We start from the raw sequence: 18,947 nt of genomic DNA on the forward strand, positions 1-18,947 counted from the left end.
TAAGTGTGCTTTTTTGGCTTTTTGACTATTTGCAAAAATAAGTGTACATGTAATCCAAAGTGTAGCTGACACTCAGATTACGTGAACCACCAAAAAGTAGTACATTTACTTCAAAGTGTAAATTACTCAAAAGTGCATAGCCCCTCAAGCCTTCAGTGTACAAAGACAAGTAAGCTACACTTTTGGAATACATTTACATTTGGATAGTGTGAATCGTCAAGAAGTAGTAAGCATACTCGAAAGTGTAAATTAGTCTGAAGTGTTAGAGACCTTTCTGAATCTGACTCCTAGTCGTTTTTGTAATTCATTGGGACAATTGTCATTGTTCAAGATAACAAATGTAAATGCGTTAGATGTGAAAAATAATCTAAATATAAGTAACAATTTCCGTTTTGTTTGTATGCAGATGTCTACATATAACTGCAGACAGAGTATATTCCCTGCATGTTATCCTTTTTCAAAACAAAAAAATTGAGAAAGTATATGTTTATTTAGGTGCCTTGCCATCGTGTCAATTATAATTACCAAGCTAATGGCTATGTATGTTGACTGCACAGAAGGTTAAAAAAATGATGAGACTTCTTAATGAAGGTTAAATACCTGTAGGTGTGCACATGTGATAATTCTACAAAGCTAACACTTTCATCTGGGTGTAATATTTTACAGTGTACAGCTACTTATTGATCTAAAATCCTCGAATCATTGAATTGCAAATGTAATTTTAATTATCTAAACAAAAGTGTAAATATACGATCTCTAACATAAAAATAAGAAAACAATCTAAATTAATAAAGACGGATACATCAAATGAAAAAACTACCACGAAACCGGGACCCATAATCATAATCCAAGACTACAATCAATAAAGCCGTCACTGTGTTTAGGGAATCATTTCCTGCAATCTATACACAGCATAAAACACTTCATAATAACAGATCCAGTGGGATTTATTTTCTCATGGCCTTATAAATTTACATCTGTTCTATTGGTGTTCTCCACATGTTAATTTGTTGTGTGTAACATTAGATTTCATTCAAGATTTGATACATGTGTTGAATGCCATATATATATACATATATATATATACCAATATATTTCATTAGAGAAAACTGAAGAAAATAAATTCATGGAGAAGGCACTGTTTGCTGCTCTGTTAGCTTACTTAGAACTGAGAATCTTTTAACAATTTACTTCTAGATTAATAGTACATATTTTGACCGTTTATGTACATTTAGATGTATATTGTTCTTCCTTATGTTGCATCTATTTCTTATAGATGTTATTTGTTGGAAAAATAGACCCTTGCAAAATACAATTGTATAGAAAAGAAGAGTGTCTCTCCACGCCCATTGTTTTCCCTGATATAAAAAAACATGCCTGTGTCTTTCATTTTTCTTGCATAGTGCCATTATTGAACACACCAACAAGGTGATTTATATAGAGGATGATGACGTTGCATCTGTAGCTGAGGGTAAACTGTGCATCCACCGAATCAAACGTTCAGCTGGAGATGATGCCTCACGTGTCATCCAGACCTTGCAGATGGAGCTGCAGCAAATCATGAAAGGTGAGATCTGCGGTCGTCATAGATGAATAATGAACTTTGACATGCATACCTGCATAGTATTTTTATGGGGAGCAAATGCACATGTAATGGTTATAATAGGAAAAATGTATGGCACAATCTTACACGCACTGCCCCTATATGTGTCCAAGCACTGCAGCGTCAAATGCTTCTTATTTGGAGAAAAATGTATAATACAGTAGAACACAGTATCGTGCTCCAGAAAGCATGTGCAATGAATAAATAAAAAAACATAAAATCTAACCCTATCAATCTGTCACACTTTGTACATGCAGCATTTACCAGCAGAAATCAAACAGATGTCACAGCTTCCACTTTATGTAAAAAACATTTTTCACCTCCAATTACATATGTCAGATGGTTTTTAATCATGTTTATGCCTCTATTCTCCAGTTCTCTAAGCCCAATGCCAAGATCAGATTGTCTTTCTGCCGGGTCTTATCAATGAACGAGGAGTAACTATTGTTGGACACATAGGTGTAGAAATTGATTTGGCTATGTGTTTCTTTTGCAGAACACAAAATCCCACTTTATGAACATTTCAGGGCATGTTTGAAGCACAAGGATGTTGACAAGCGCACACTGGCATTTGTGCTGATTAGGGTGGGTAGTGCACTAAGAAAGACTGGGTTTCCAACATCCGTGCTTCATTTGTATCTGGAATAGGTCTTAGATCTGAAATTGGTAATGCAGGTACACAGAGGAAGGTGCTGAAACTAAATGTGTTTCTAGGTTGGGTAAGATATATCTTTGTAAATCATACGATGTCTGTTTCTGCACAATATGATGCAGCTCTGGCATTTACACTTTGTGCTGTATTATTCAGGGTGTATAATTATGTATGCTAATTAGTATTGCAGCATCAACACATTTGAAAATGATGTTTTTAACAGAGCACAACTCTTTAGTGTGTAGATACTTAAAACAGTAATACTGTTGTGTGTCAAAGCTTTTTCCACAATATTTTATGTGCTATTAATTCTTTTCTATTTTTACATTTCTTTTTTTATATTTTATAATTTTTTTGTCAATTTTTAATGTTGTGTCGATTTTCTTCAAACACTTTGGAAAATAATGTGCTCTGTACATCTATAAATAAAACGTGTTATATGCTAAAATAATTATTTGGGAAAGAACAATAACAGCCATCTAAAGTTATGGCCTCAGGTGATCGGTTTGTGTTTTCATTTGAATGCACACACCCCACTCTTTTTGTGCCGTCTGTATTAGCAGAATTTGATTGCATTAATGTATGAAAAAAAGCAAGCAACATGCTCTAAAATATTATGCTGGTGCCACCTTTCTATTATGCACAGGTACTGTTCTAGCATGACTGAAATTAAGCTGGAGCCCTGTAAGGCCAACATTTAGGGCCAGATGTAGCAAGGGTTTTGCGTATCGCAAACGGCGAAAAACGCCGTTTGCGAGGCGCAAAAGCCTCTACGCGATGCAGAAACGCATTTTGCGAGTCGGAACCGACTCGCAAAATGCGTTTCCGACTCGCAAATAGGAAGGGGTGTTCCCTTCCTATTTGCGACTCGCAACACGATGCAAGTTCATGAACTCGCAGTTACCATCCACTTGAAGTGGATGGTAACTCATTCGCAAACGGGAAGGGGTCCCCATGGGACCACTTCCCCTTTGTGAATGTACACAAAAATATTTTTTCAAAGCAGGCAGTGGTCCTACGGACCACTGCCTGCTCTGAAAAAATCCGAAACAAAAGGTTTCGTTTTATTTTTTCCAAGTGCAGCTCGTTTTCCTTTAAGGAAAACGGGCTGCAGATGGAAAAAAAAAACTGCTTTATTAAAAAGCAGTCAAGGACATGGTGGTCTGCTGTTTCCAGCAGGTCACCATCCCCGTGAGTGCCCAGACTCGCAATGGGGTCGCAAACTGCGACCCACCTCATTAATGTTAATGAGGTGGGTCTTTGCGACCCCATTGCGAGTCGCAGAAGGTGTCTGAAACACCTTTCTGCATGGCAAATTGCGAGTTGCAATTTGCGAGTCGCTCGGACTCGCAAATTGCAAGTCGCAATTTGCTTTGTACCTACATCTGGCCCATAGTTTTGGATTAGCGTGTAAAATTTGATAGTCTGGCAAAATGCAAAAAAACATACACATAAGAGTTTTAACAAGTAATTATTAATATAAGTGTGCTGTGATGTAATTAAGCACAGTCTATAAATATTGAGTGAGGAATAAAACATAGAATCAATATAACAAGGAAACAACTCATAACTTTCCTCTGCATCAAGTGCAGGCAATCTATTTCCTGAAGAAGCTGTTTGGCTGTGCTATAGAGGAGGAGCTTGGTATTGCATTGTACTTTGGCCCACCCCCATATATGAATCTTAACTAAATTAAAAAAACACAGGGCCTAATTTTCATCTTGGCGGAGTGGAATACTCCGTCACAAACGAATGTTCCGTCCACCAAATTACAATCCCATAATATCCTATGGAGAGCATAATGCGGCGGAGGGGATATCCATCACGTTGGTGATGGAGTAATCCTTCTGTCAAGATCTAAATCAGACCCACAGTCTTAAATATCTAACAAAATAGCATTCATTCCTTTAAGAATGTTCTAAAATTGGGCTGTACTTTTACCAAGGTGTTATGAGGTCTGACAGGGGTTTGACCACTATGAAAGCAGTTTCGCAACAGCATTCTCTCCACTTTTTGAAAGTCAGAGTAGCTGGGAAAATATGTACCTTTCCCAAGGTGCATACCATTCATGAATCTGTGTATTTTATGCATGAAATTCCCTTACCCTTACTCCTAGCTTGTGCTCTAGAACAGTGGCTCTTAACCTATGGTCCGATGACTTGTTGGGATCTGTGACTGTTTTGCAAAATTGAATAATAGTAAAGTCAATAAATTAAAACTAAAGTGCATAAAAATAAAGAAGCAGGTTTGAAAATCTTTACCTATATTTGTGAGTTAAACAAAATATTTCCATATTTGAGCATTTGTATGGTGTTTACTTGTTTTGGTATTTTTGTGAATTGTTTTGAGGTTCATCATTTAAATTGCATGGGTCAGGGGTCCCCAGCTGCCAATTATGATTAGGTGGGGATCACTGGATGATTCATTAGGGGCCCAGAGAAGTCAAAAGGTTGTGGGCTGTTGTTCTAGAACACTTCAGCACTAATGTAACAGAGGTAACTTTGGTTATAAAAGCATCAATCATCCTCTTAGCATCGAACCAAGGGTCCCTTAGAATATTTTATCTGAGTTCACAATAAGTCAAATACTAAGCTAAGACTGCTTTGATTTCAAATCTAGTATATATCAGTGTCCCACTTACTGCATACAGCTTCTTACAAACAGCTACTAACTCTTAGTTGTCATACCTCTTTACACAACTAGATTGTTTCACATGATGAACTAATCTACCCTACTTCTATGCCCTTCTGAGCACTTCCAGGCACCATTCCTGGGCTGCATATTAGACTGAACTTAAACACAGTGTCTTGTTTATGTTCATTTCAATGTGTTCACATTTGATGTTTTCAATGTAAGTTAAATGGCTAATTTGTGGGTCACATTGCATAATTTGAGTGGGAGTGCTTTCGTTTCAACTTTGACGTCTACAATATATCTAATATATATATGAACGAAAGTTGAGCAATAAATAACTGACATATAAATACTCAATAATAGGAAACTTCAGTGCATTTATGCAGAAAGAAATCTTTGAACAACCAGAATCTGTGTACAATACCATGAGAGGAAGAGTGAATTTTGAAAACAACACAGGTAATGTTTCCTTTTGTCTTTTACTAATATGCAGGAACAAATGTGGAATATGTCTTTACTTTGGATGCTTTGTCCCTCTGCCTTTTCCTTCACTTTCCTCTCTCCTTGTTCTACAATACCTGCTGTAAAATTCAAACCATGTTCAGTGCAGCACTGCTTTGTAACTAGATGTGTGCTATATAAATTGCATAAATGCATACATATCTAGATTATGAAGTTTCAAAATAGGATTTCAGTTGAGAATAAAGTTATGCATAACTTTCTCCAACCCATCCAAATGTATTAAATCTATTTTGGTATTTCAAAATAGTTGACATTTTTTAATTGGGTGAAGATGGTACCATGGGTAAATGAGCACTATTTAACTGGGTGATATTATACCTGTTGAGTGAAGCTCTTTGAATTAGAAAATATTATATAAAGTTTTGTTGTAATTTTTACTTTTATTAATCATACATTTATTATTGTTTTGGAGTTCACAAAGGGATCCAGAAGTAAGCCTATGAAACAGTAACCCTCACAGTTTTTCTAGGGGTACTTTTGGAATTATTTTGTGAGTTACATTTTATCATGAGCAAATATCCATTTATAAATAAAGAAAGTACAAATGCAGTAGCTTACTTCTTTGTTCTCAATGGGGAACATATTTTCACTGTGTAAACCTCTTCCCAAAACTCCCACTAAATTATGGGGCATTCCCTAATCATTCTAACACTGGAACTGATAAACGTCTCCTGTTGCCAGGAGTAAATCTTCAGAATATCCACTGACTACCAAGTTCATGGGAGTCCACAAACCTACCTGGGAATCCCCACCCTTGAAATATCACTTTACCTTCATAGGAGTACATTTATTCACATATAACAGTACTTAAAAGTGGTGTACTGTAACATGTCGGGAATTTTAATGGCAAGTTCAAATTCATATTTTCTGAATAGAAAACACTGGTTTGAACTCATATATCACAGAATTGACTAATTTCTGTTAACCCTACAAATGAAAATGGCTTTGTGTATTAGACCTGCATTTTTTTTAAATGTATGCAACCATCTTGAAGTCCATTTTTCTAAAGCTTGGAACACAAATGCACATGTTTCAAAAAAACGTTTTTACTCAATCTGCCCTTATTCTTACATTAGAATATTTTTACAGACTGAACTTAATAGGTAGCTTACCTGTCTCACAATATAAAAATGATTTTTCATATTGATTATTTCAAAACTGTCCTCAGCTAAACATATTGTAAAGTTTCTTATCAATTAATTATCTGGTGGTGTATCTGTTCTTGATGTCTTAGTTTTGGTCGGTGGACTGAAGGATCACATGAAGGAATTCAAAAGATGCAGAAGACTTATAATGATTGGCTGTGGAACAAGTTATCATGCTGCCATTGCTGTAAGTCCAATACATAGCTATTTCGACTGAAAGATTTACATGTGCTTGCACCTGGTTGCAACCCCAGAACGAAGGCCTATTTCTGAAAATTAACAATTATTTAATTGTTTAAAATGGATATCTGGTGAATGATATTACAGTAGGTCTCAAAACCTAAACATGTCCAAACAATGCAACATTGTACAATGCCTATTGCAGGTGATATTTTGAAATGCATGTTTGGATAGTAAAATTGTTTTTCTCTACCCTGGATGAATCCTTTAAACATGTTTTGGATTTTTACTAATATTTGGATGGATGATCAAATTCTCACACCAAATTCTAGTGATAATTACTCACAAAGTGTCACTATTATGTACTACCATATTATCAAGTTTGTCTCGCCAACCTACAAAAATATAAACTGCTGAATATTGACTATCACTGTATTAACAAGCTAAGTATATGAATGTAAGTATAGGTTGCACTACTTTTAACTCTGCCATCACTTTATGATATATTTGCTTCAACCTATGTAAATGTAAAACGATTGGGCAGACAAAGCTCAGGCATTAAATTTCATGTTTTAACATTCTGGAGACAGGCCAGTGGTGATATTAGGCCTGGCATTGCTTGGCTTAGGCCCAAGCAATCGTCCTTTATCAGTGTCCCCTTGTTCTTTCAGTCCCATCTCTACAACACAGCGATGTTGGGTCAATTTAAGGAAGGTGACAAGAAGCAATTAGACATCCACATACCAAAGTGGGCCCAAATAAATCTCCAGAATTAATTATGATTTACACAGGGTGAAGCAATTAGCAGATGCACGATTGGCACCTGGTTATGAGTTGCAGACCTCTGAAAGAGGGATACCATTGATTATGCATGTTTTCCCTAGTTCTGAATTGGGAAAAACTGAAATGTAAACTGTATACAATCCCGATTTGCAGTAGGCATAAGACTTAGATTGATGAGGTTTGTGCATGATCTGCAGTTCTGTTTTGGGTGCAAGCTAAACGTGACTCAGTGACAAGACCCTTCTCATGTTGTTACCCACTGTCCTTTTCGTAAAGATCACAACTTGCACATATTTGATGCACTCAATGTACTTAATATTTGATGCTTAATAAGCAAAGATATAAATGGGTTGGTTAAATACCTGTCAGGTGTTTTTCAGACACAAATGTTTGGTGTATAAAGCAATGATGTTTTTATAAGGAGGACACAATACAAACTATTTGTATAACACTACTGTATCATGTTCTTATGTGTTTCATTGACTGAGCAATTAAATAAAAAGCTGAGTGTGTTACTTATGTTTTGAGTGGGAAGAGAGGACGACAAGAAATAAAAGCAAATGAGAGGATGTATTTTAGTGTAATTAACCATTGACTCTTTTGTGGTTAAACACCTCGTCAAAATGGCCATCTCTGACTTAACTAAGATGAAACTCTGGAGAGTACTAATCAAAAAAATGACTTTACTATGCTCTGAACTTCTTCGCAAATATCCTATGTAATATCCGCATGTGACAAAAAAAACATCTTCCTTTAGTAGCAAAATATGCTGCTTGTGGGATGCTCATACTGATGCCTACACACCCATGAGCCTTATGGAGTTACTTTCAGTCCCTAGGGTTCAATCAAGTGTCTTGCCTAAAGATTCTGCTTAGGCCCTACTCCTGTTCAGAGCTCTACAACTCTACCGGTCACCCATACTAAATGTATTTGTAATGCAAGAACCATTGACATGTACTCCAGCAATCCCATGCCGTACCTTCATATTTTAAAGTTTTTATGGCTGTTCCTATTGAAGCCAGGGTGATTTGAAAAAGGTTGGTCTGGACTGGCATCGAAAGCAAAGAATTATGCACTGAAGGAATTTAGCCAAGAATAACAACAAGTTGATGATATAAATTCAAGCATTCTGTCACTTTTTTTTCCTGCCCCCTTCTGCCCCACCCACTGTAAAATGTCCATTTGTGGCTGTAAATAGGTTTTAATTGTGTAAATCACATATATACTTTAAGCTTTGTTGGTTGTTTATTGACCAAGTCACATTCTCATGTGGCAGCCTTTGCCTCCCAATTCCATGTATTCATTATAGATTTGTTTTTTGGAGGTGATGATCAATTTCATGAGCCTCAACTTTGAACTATTATGAGAATTGAGGCATAGACTCTATGCTGAAACTTGCAGTACTGTGTTTCTTCAGCCGTTTTTTTTTATCATTCTTTCTCGGGCTAACTTTTTTTAAACTTCAGGACTCAATCTTCATTAGTGAGACTAACAGTACCAGTCTGCTCTGTCACTCGCTCCGTGTGAGAAGTCACCAGAGAGTGGGAGCACGCAGATAGTATAGAAAGGACACTCGCGTATCTAAACTTGCGAGTGAACAACTATAAAGGTTTTTGTTGAACAAAGATAGGTGAACAGCCTTGTATATTCAAGAAATATTTGTCTACCCAGAATAATGTCCCACCGCTTCATTCCAAGGGAACAAATAATAATGGAAATGTTTTTTCACCTACTTTCTTTGTTTTCACAATTTTCATAATGGAAAACAGAGCGTTTAATTACATGAGCAGAACATTTTGAAGGCCTACGATTCGTTTTCTCTACCATTCATTTTGAATGCAGTAGTCATGTTCCACAGAAACCTCTGCAGTAGACGTCCAATAATGTGGAACTCCGTAAATCACATAAAACATTACAATAAAGAATCTTCTGCATATTGCAGGAAGTCAGATATTGTTGGCCAAACAGATATATATAGATAACTTGAGCACTGTTAAGGATTAGCTAAGAGGCCACTAAAGGCAGCAAAGGAAACAGTGAAAAGTCACTGAAGGAAATAGGAAAGGCAACCACTACTCCTAGTTTCCGAGCAATGCCTTAGATGAAGTCTGTTGATGATATGGCCCAAAATTAGCAAACAGGCAACGATAGGTTTCACAGTTGCTTCTTTTCTCTCAGGTAAGCATGTCACAGGAGAACAACGCGAACTAGGCTTTACCACCTTTTTGGCAGTTGTGACATGATGAGGAAGTGATGAGAATGAAATCACATCTACAAAAGTAGTTACAAACGCATTATCCCACAGAGTGAACAGTTTATTGCAATGATGCCCACCTTATGCGTGTAAATCAGCGACTTATTTCAATTCTAGACCCGGCAAGTGCTTGAAGAGCTGACTGAGCTGCCTGTGATGGTGGAACTTGCCAGTGATTTCCTCGACAGAAACACCCCCGTATTCAGAGATGACGTTTGTTTCTTTATTAGTCAGTCAGGTGAGTTAATATGGCTTTCCTGATTTTCCTGCTGTGTAAATGTCAAGCTAATTTAATTAAAAAAGGGCCAAAATATGTATTTAATTATTTGCCTATGCATGTGGTAAAACAAGCGCCTTGGTAAAGAGGGTGTTGCCTCGTTGGTCGAATGTATGAGGCCTACTTCCTTCTGTTGAAAAGTGGCATAAAGGGGCCAAACGAATCATTCTTGAAGACAAAAATAAGAAGGAATTCGGAAAACCCGCGACATTGCATGGGTGCAAAACTATTGACGTTGTTTGAGACCCGGTAGGGCGTAGGCCAGCAACTGCAGAAACGTGAAAAAAGTAAGACAATGTAAATATTTCCAGTGCACTTACACCAATTTTTCTGTCTGGAAAACACAAATTGCAACATGTACATTTAGTGCAAATCTTGGCAGGAAAAAATTACGATTACATTTTGAATAATAATATTGCATATTTAATTCATGTCTAAAATATTTCAAAACCCTTTGGCTCTATTTTTTTTGCAACCTTTCTTCATTTTAAGTAATTATCTGAAGGCATTGTGAAATAGTTGCATCTAAGATATACCTTTCGTCACGAGTTACCTTGCACTTCATTACTGATTTCATAGTAATTTTATTCATGTTTCTCACATACACTTCAAGACATCATGGCTCGATGCCCAGGTAAAAAGGGCATACAGATCATTGATGCTATTAGAGCATTGCTTTCACTTCAGTAGTTTTACAGACATTTGAAATGCATGGATAGGAAATTTTACAGTAGTGACTCATTAGACGAAGAAAACCAAAAAGTGATGCCTGCATTGCTTGAATTAATTTCAGCCACTGATGATTACTCTGGGCTGCAATCCAATCTATCAACTTCCGCACCACCATGCAGTCTTACACATGAACCAGCCACATGCAAATGAGCCTTCACCCTGCTCCAGAAGGAACAATCCATCTTGAGCTGCCTGGGCAGGTCCTCTTTGAATGGGAACACAACCAACCCCAGAATGATTTTGGCCTATATGGGCCTCGTCAGTAGGGTGCAGCTAGGGTCCTGTGGCACAGTGACACCGGACCCAGGCCACACTCTCTATGCAGAAGGAGAGATTGCACTGTACTGATGCTTTGTTGGTTTTTTAAGTGGCCAGAGTATGTAAGCACACAGGTTGCCCCTTGATTCCCACAACACAAACACCACTGGTGAAAACAACATGTGTAGGGAAGCTAGTGTGTGGTATGAGGATCAAGACAGTTTTCCCATCTCCTGGGGATTTCTTTAATTAATCTTAGCCACTCGTAATTACCGTGGGCAGCAACCAAGCCACACCACAGGCCAAATCTGGCAGCTCAGGCTAGATTGCTCCCTTTGGAACAGGACCATGACTGATTTGCATATGGCTGGTTCCTGTCTGAGGTAGCATGCTGGACAAAAAAATCTAGGGATGTATAGACACTGAGCAATTAATTATTAGTGGTGCTGTGATCATTATAGTTGGCTGATTGGTGTTTCAAATATATGAAGAGTTTTGTATTTAGACTATCAGCGCCAGAATTACTCACTAACTTATGGAGTCAAGAGAACAATCTGAACTAGACTCATAGATATTGGGAGCCAGTTTGATGCTTTTGATATAAATCTGATGTCAATGGACTGACAAGCATACAATGGGATAACAGATAAAAACATATTTTGTTCTTGACACTTGATGCACAGTCCATGGAAATCTCAAGCATGCTCATGCTTATATAAAGGATCAAGTACCGCTTCTGTTTTATGGCTACAGCAAGTCACTGAGGAGTTCTGTGAACATCTAGAGCAACAAAGCTGAAGGCCAAGTTCCCATAAAACATCACAGAACTCTGAGGTGACTTGCAATTTCATGTTTTGTACTGTATCTAGATCATATTGTACTTCCTATAGTATATAGTCATACAATAAGCCACTTAAATCCTCAATGTTTTCCATATGAAAGTCGTCTGTCAGATGAAAGAGATAGTACAGTTGCAGATATGAATAATACAAGCTGAATCTGTAGCTCTGTTAAACACATCAGAATCATTTAGTATTTTGTTGAAAAAAAAGATATCAGAATCACCTTAATGTAGGTCAGGATTTTTAAAAAATACTATGGCTCAAAATGTGTAGAAACATCCAAATAGAGTCTATGTTTTCTGTAAGAATCTATGACGTACAGAACATAAACATGTTGTATCACTTTTTATAAAAAAATAGACAAAAGAAGAAAAAGTAAATTCCTGTTTTCATTGTTTAAAGAACTGCTGTAATTATATTCTGTGGCCTGCGTCTCCAATTGACTGTTGGTTCTGGCAGTTGGCATTGTGATGTCACAACTCAACTGTAATGACTTATCACAGTTGAGCAGCTACTTCATTTTATTATTACTGGACTAGAGGCCTCACAACTGGAATAAGGAAATTAGAGACTGGCTATTATTCAGAGATGGCCGGCTCCCATGTATTATTCTATTGTTTCACTGCCATTCTGAAGTCGTACACTGGTAGTATCTTGAAAACATGGTTAGACAGGATGTCAGTGCACACAATTGCACTAACAAATACTTGACTCTTCTTTCAGGTTTATTGTTTTGAATGTGCCCAGCATACCACCCTTGCCTCCCTCCATATATTTTTTTTTTCTTCTGGAGATGTTACCTCTAGTAGTGGACTCAAATTTCTAGGTGAAGCCTCACCAGTAAGACATGCATTAGTAACTAACCCCCTCTTATGCTGGGTTCAACAGTCTTACGCTCACTATGGCCATGTCATATTATGTACCGTCTGGATGTTGCCTAGTGTAAAAACTCCCACAGACCTGTTGTCTCTGGTGGCCTTGCAGACCTTTTACCAATGATGCATTTTACACTTTTATTTCATGGAAATGTTAATTAAATGCCAGGGTTATTTCGTACTTCAGGTGAAACTGCAGACTCTCTTATGGCACTGCGGTACTGCAAGGAGCGAGGTGCTTTGACCTGTGGAGTAACAAACACAGTGGGAAGTTCAATATCCAGAGAAACAGACTGTGGAGTGCATATCAATGCAGGCCCGGAGATTGGTGTAGCAAGCACAAAGGTGTGTAAAACAATCAAAATTCCGACAATTGATTGCTTAATATTCACGAGATATGGGATCATATTAGTGAAAATGTGCACTAGTGCAAAAAAAGTCAAACCGTTTACATGTTTTTTGTGTATTGTGTCATAGGCAGTAGAAAATAGTGCTCACATCAACAGAATACACAGACCATACACATTACATGCGATTATCTTTGTTTTTTAAATAGGAAATGAGAAAATATTGTTATCCATGATTATAGTATGACAAAATGGGAGTAGGATTAGTCAAAATCATCTGATTTAATTTGTGTTGTACAATTTCCTTGACCCATTCCATGTCACACAATCAGCAAAATATTTAAAAATGTTTTGCACAATTTGTTTTGCAGCAGCAGTGCAAAGTCTCCTTTAATATGTTTGCCTGTTGCTGGAGACCTACGTATGTTTTACAACATGCATAAGTAAAAGACACCCTTACTTAGTATATCTAGTGAGGATCTCATTAGTCTTTTCATTACAAAAAGTGTATTCAACCTTAGCATTACAAAATGTTACTGTACAACTGGTATGTCACGGAGGTAAATGTGTTGATACATACCAGTAATCTTCATTACCCAGACTAAGGTCCTCCTCGTCTCAGTCCTTTCAAAGTGAGGCAGTCCTGCCTTCCGAAAAGCTGCTGAAATGCTAGGCTATTTTTTATGTTTACTAGATAAACCCCTCCCACCCTCTGCCGTGCCTGTTAGTAACAAGACCAGACAAAACAGCAGCGGGAGGGAGGGAGGGAACAGGACAGCAACAGGATCCAGCTCCTGAGATGCACACCACCTGACAAGGAGCCCCAATGCTTATTATAAGATTTAAGCATGGAAGCCCTGCAGGAACGTTGAATATTCTCTGCAACCAAGGAGAAACAGCCCAAAAACTCCAGTGTCAAAAGTTCAAGAGCCAGACCGTCAGTTTCAGCTGATGGAGACGGGACAAGTACAAGCTGGGGATTTGAAGCAAGGATGGGATCATCAGATGGGATCACCAGAAGCCAGACACACCTGCCCCCAGACAACCTCAGCAGAAGTGGAAACCAAAGGCAAAGAGGCCAAAATGGGGCAATCAGGAGAAGGAGACACCCTCTCCACCCAAATCTTTTGCAGCATCCTTGGGAGGAGAGGAAAGGAAGGGAAGGCATACAGAAGGCCAGAGGGCCAGGGGACTGAAAGGACATCTAGTGCCCACTTCTGGGGACACATCACCTTGGAGCTGAAACAGGGAAGGAGGGCATTGTGAGGAGAAGCAAAGTGAGGACAAATGTCTCTGAACAGGGGTGCTGGCAGGTGGTACAAAACTGGGGAAGGGAGGTGGCCGCTCAGGCTATCTGCATGAAAGTTCAACTGACCCTGAAAGGGCTGAGAAGAGGAGAGCACACCCTGGAAACTCTGCTTATGAAAAAAAGATTTCTTCTTCTTTTGCACAGATTGAAAAGGCCTCAGCAATTTCTTCTCCTCTGCGGAACACTGCACCATTGCATTCAACGCGTCCTCAAACAGCATAGGACCTTAAAAGGGCAGTTTATGAAATAACTTCCAGATGAGAAGGCTTTGTCCACAGGGACCGTCAACCAGCCACCGCAGCCCCTGCAGAGGAGGAGAAACCCCACTGGGAATCAAAGGTGGTGTCAGACAGAAATTGGGCCAACACCTCCATCTGCCCCAAGATAGGAGTGCAATCTCCATGATTCGGAAGACAGTCTATTTTTCAAAAGCCTCAATGAGGACTTGTGAGTTATAAGCAGAATAAGTGCTCGTCTTGATCCCAAAATTAGATGAGGCGTAAACCCATCATTACAGCTTCCACCTTCTTCTCAACAGGATCAGTAAGGGAAGCCTCTTCAGAAGATAAAGAAGAGGAAGAAGCCATAGAGAACAAAGTGGAATTGACCCTAGGGACCTGCAGAAATTGGCCATCAATCTGCGCCTGGTGGTAGAGAATACACTCAATCGCCTGCTTATCGATATCTTTCCATTCTTAAGTCAACGTCTCTTTAATGATATTATGCAAGGGCAAATCATCCACCACCAAAGCACAATAGTGGAAATAGAAGCCATTATTAACCAAAGGTTTTGGATCAGACCCAAGTATACCCCAAATACGGGCCAGCAGGTCTGAAAACACTTTACCCTGGACATATTTGGCCCTTGGGAGTTGTCTAGCTCCTGATCCTCATCCCCTTTATGCTCCTTAGTAGAAGGTTCAGTCAATGTGGCCTGAACAGCAGAATTAATCAAGTCCTATAAATTAGCCTAGGAAATTTGAAAGAGGTCATTGTTCCACAAATAATGAACATGCTTCCTCTTGGAAGCAGAATTGCCTGGCACAGGCACAGACTCCTCAACCCCCATGATTGGAAGAGGCAAGCAGGAAGTTAATCAGAACAACTTCCTATTTTTAGCTGTCTTCCAGCAACCGAATCTCATTCTCATGAGACTTCAGAAGCTAAAAGACAGTCCTTCTGCCTCCCCTGAAGCCACATACAATGTAGACACAGCCACGGGACAGGTGCTGCCAGAATGTCTCCCAGCACCTCCCTCGATCATCCAGAATGCTCCACTCCCCAGCCCAGCACATACGCAGGGAGCACAGTCGAGAGCATAGCAGAAACGCAAACTACCAACAACATGGTAAGGACAACTCGAGTCAGTAAAGAACAGCACAAAAAAATATATAAAACACAGCGAGCACAGTAAATGTGGTAAAAGAACAAAGTCATATACTCACTTAAAGGATGCTGCTAACGGCACATTATGTTCCAAGAACCGGTCAAGCATCAGGAAAAGAAGCAGGCATGGTGGAGGGTGGGGGGTGTTTATATAATAAACATAAAAATTAGACTAGCCTTTCGGGGGCCTTTCAGGAGGTGGGACCACCTCACTTTGTAATGACTGGGACGAGGAGGTCCTATGAGGAGATAATGTGGTTATACCTGCCCTTTTCTGGCTGCCTGTTTAGTGAACTGCCCTAAAAATACTGTCTGAGATCCATGGTGTGGTATGACAATATCGACTTTTGAATAAGGACCTACAACAATTTCCACTGCAAAATTTTGACTCGCAGCAGAATATTGCTTGCACAATATTGTAATGGTAAGTAGATGAGATGGTAGAATAGTTAATCTTCCCTCCCCTACTTATGCTTACTTTGACTATATTGTGCAAGTCGACATCTCTCTATTTTGTTGCAGGTTGACATTTGTATGTTATATATTTTGACACAAAGCCCCATTACTCAGAAGACCTATCATAGCTGGAGGTCCCGGAATAGGGCGCGTTCCAGCCATGAATGTAAAATGGTCTGTGCTGCATAGGTACATTTTCAAAATTCAGCCTTACGGGAAGGTCTGGAACATAGTTGTGTTTCAAATGTTTTCTGTGTGTGTGAGCTTATGGGTGTGTCTGTATGTGTGTGCACGCACGTAGTGTGAGGTCCCTAGGACAGACTTATGCTTTATCCTTCTTATAGTTTCTGCTCACTGATGATCTAGCTTCGGAGTTTCATTTTTGTGTGTTTTATTCTAGGCATACACTAGTCAGTTTATCGCTTTAGTGCTGTTTGGTCTGATGATGTCCGAGGACCGTATTTCGTTGCAGAAGAGAAGGCAGGAGATTATAAGTGGCTTGAAGTCTTTACCAGGTATGCTACAGTCTCATTCAAGCATTGTTCCAAAAATGTAAGTACACATTGGTCATGTATCCACGCTTGCTCATGCTATACTGGCACGAAATGTACAATTATTATCTGCATTCTCTAACTCTATAAATGTACAAAATGGTAATTAGTGCCTGACATGCGTTCAGGTCTGCAGAGACCGTAAAATGTCACCCACTCAAGCTAATCTTTACATTATAAGAGCTTTTTTAACTATCGGTAATTACCTTAAACCTATCAAAAGGTGCTTCCTTGCTCCAGAGTATGAATTGGTCTTCAATGGACAGCCAGCGCTCTCATGTCACTACATCAAAATCATCGTGGTGGGAGGTGACATCAGATGATAGCTCGAGTCACATCATATGGATTTGAGCCCAGATAGCAACACAAGAAGTAACTTAATTTAGCCGTATGCTCCGAAAACATCTTTGAAAATGCATCGAAAGGAGCAATGAAATGAGTGGAAAATTAAAATTAGCATCAATCTTCCACATTTTCTCAAAGGCAGGCATTGGAGCGCAAGAGGGGTACGAGTTATATTTGTGAGCCTTGGCATCTTCCCCTGCTAAGAGTTATTTTATCAGAAGGCACCTGCCACCAATCCTTGCTGGATCTTGTGGGAGGTGTTCATATACAAAGCTGCCTTCCTGCACTTCCATGGGCACTAGAGGTTTGCAAGTCAAATCATCAGTGTAATGTACCTTTACAAAAATGGCATTTTTATTCCTAAATTGCACTTCCTGATTCAGCAGCCCAGTGGCACATTGTGCACTGTTCTGTCTTTGGAGACAGCCATGATAAAGGAGCTGTACTGATACAGAAGGAGTGGCTATACAAATTCTTACTCATCACAAACATACATACTGTACATTTCAAAGTTGTGCACACACGTTACGTGGCCATTCCAAACACGTGTAAATTGTCTACCAAAAATACTGGCGAATTGAGATTCCAGGGTGAGAATGGGTAAATGTATGACCGTCATAGATTGCGAGGACTACTACTTGAATTGTTTTGACTGCCAAAAAGTGAACAAATATAGGGGGAAACCTGTGTGAGAAGATTACCAACTTTTTAAAAGTAGAGATCTGTGAATTGGATCCTTAATTCCGTCAAATATATAGCTTCCACAGCACAAGTAGCGGTTTTCAACAATTTTGAATAGTCATTAGTGGATTATACTGTTTGTCCTGTTGACTCATGAATTAAAATCCCTTGCCTTGCAGCCCATTTGGATCGTGCCTGTATCATTCACGACATTCATTGTTTTGTAGATGTCTTGATTACATTTCGTTGTGTAATGAATGTGGAATAGAGCAAGGTATTTTTCTTTGTCGCCGTAACACACTATCTTAAATTGAAGGGTATTAATAGGGTTTGCAGCAGCCACAACTAGGATTGTCAACATAAGTGTTAAGATAAATCTGCAGTTTCGCCACCTGATACCTCTGGTACCATCTTGATGAACAGTTGTCGGGTTTCCACTGGAATTGCAGAGTAGCACTTCCACAGGACACCAGACCCAGAAACATCCAGTTTCCTTTTCTTTCGGGAGACACATCTTTAAATATACCACTTGCCTGAGTGACCCCCTTTAATTTAAGGTTGTATGTTGACGGAGTGAAGATAGGGACTTTGGCCATGACAAAAGTGCCATATCTGCTTAGGGGGCAAAGATAGAGGCTGAAACATGCTGACTGTAAACCAGGGCAGAATTATTATTAAAGATGGTGGCTTAGGAAGCGATAGAAGCCAGGCATCGTGGAAATGACCCCACATCCTAAGACAGGAGTCAACCGGAGAGGGTTGGCGTACACAGGGTCGCATACCCAGCCTGAGGCAATGCCGTAGCTGCAGGTATTGCTAGGACTGGTGGATGAGGCCGAATTTCTTACAGTGCATCGCAAAGGATTTAATGGCACCCTGGTCAAGGATCTGATGGAGACTGCTGATGCCTGCTGTTTGCCATGCCGCCCAGTTCAACATCTCATCACCTATGCGTAGGCTAAAGTTGCACTACAGCAGTGCGTGATGGTAGAAGGAGGTCCACCTCAAAAAGGCAGTGGGCACGTCGCCATGATTTTACCATAGCTTGAAGCATCAGGTTGGCAGAGCCCAGCATGGGTGCAGCACCCTTGTAGAGTGGGTGCAATCCTTTGCGG

General features: G+C 39.3%; 1 protein-coding gene across 2 annotated transcripts in view; it reads left to right on the forward strand.

The window, feature by feature from the left end:
* GFPT2 (glutamine-fructose-6-phosphate transaminase 2) overlaps positions 1-18,947 on the forward strand; it is a 92,986-nt gene that overhangs the window by 57,566 nt on the left and 16,473 nt on the right. For both annotated transcript variants that reach the window (XM_069199290.1, XM_069199291.1), the window contains 6 exons: positions 1,404-1,567; positions 5,253-5,348; positions 6,646-6,743; positions 9,891-10,011; positions 12,945-13,102; positions 16,656-16,770. In XM_069199290.1, coding sequence (XP_069055391.1) covers positions 1,404-1,567; positions 5,253-5,348; positions 6,646-6,743; positions 9,891-10,011; positions 12,945-13,102; positions 16,656-16,770 — 752 coding nt within the window. The remainder of the gene's footprint in view (positions 1-1,403; positions 1,568-5,252; positions 5,349-6,645; positions 6,744-9,890; positions 10,012-12,944; positions 13,103-16,655; positions 16,771-18,947) is intronic.

The sequence above is a fragment of the Pleurodeles waltl genome, chromosome 7, assembly GCF_031143425.1.
Source record: "Pleurodeles waltl isolate 20211129_DDA chromosome 7, aPleWal1.hap1.20221129, whole genome shotgun sequence".
Taxonomy (NCBI): Eukaryota; Metazoa; Chordata; class Amphibia; order Caudata; family Salamandridae; genus Pleurodeles; species Pleurodeles waltl.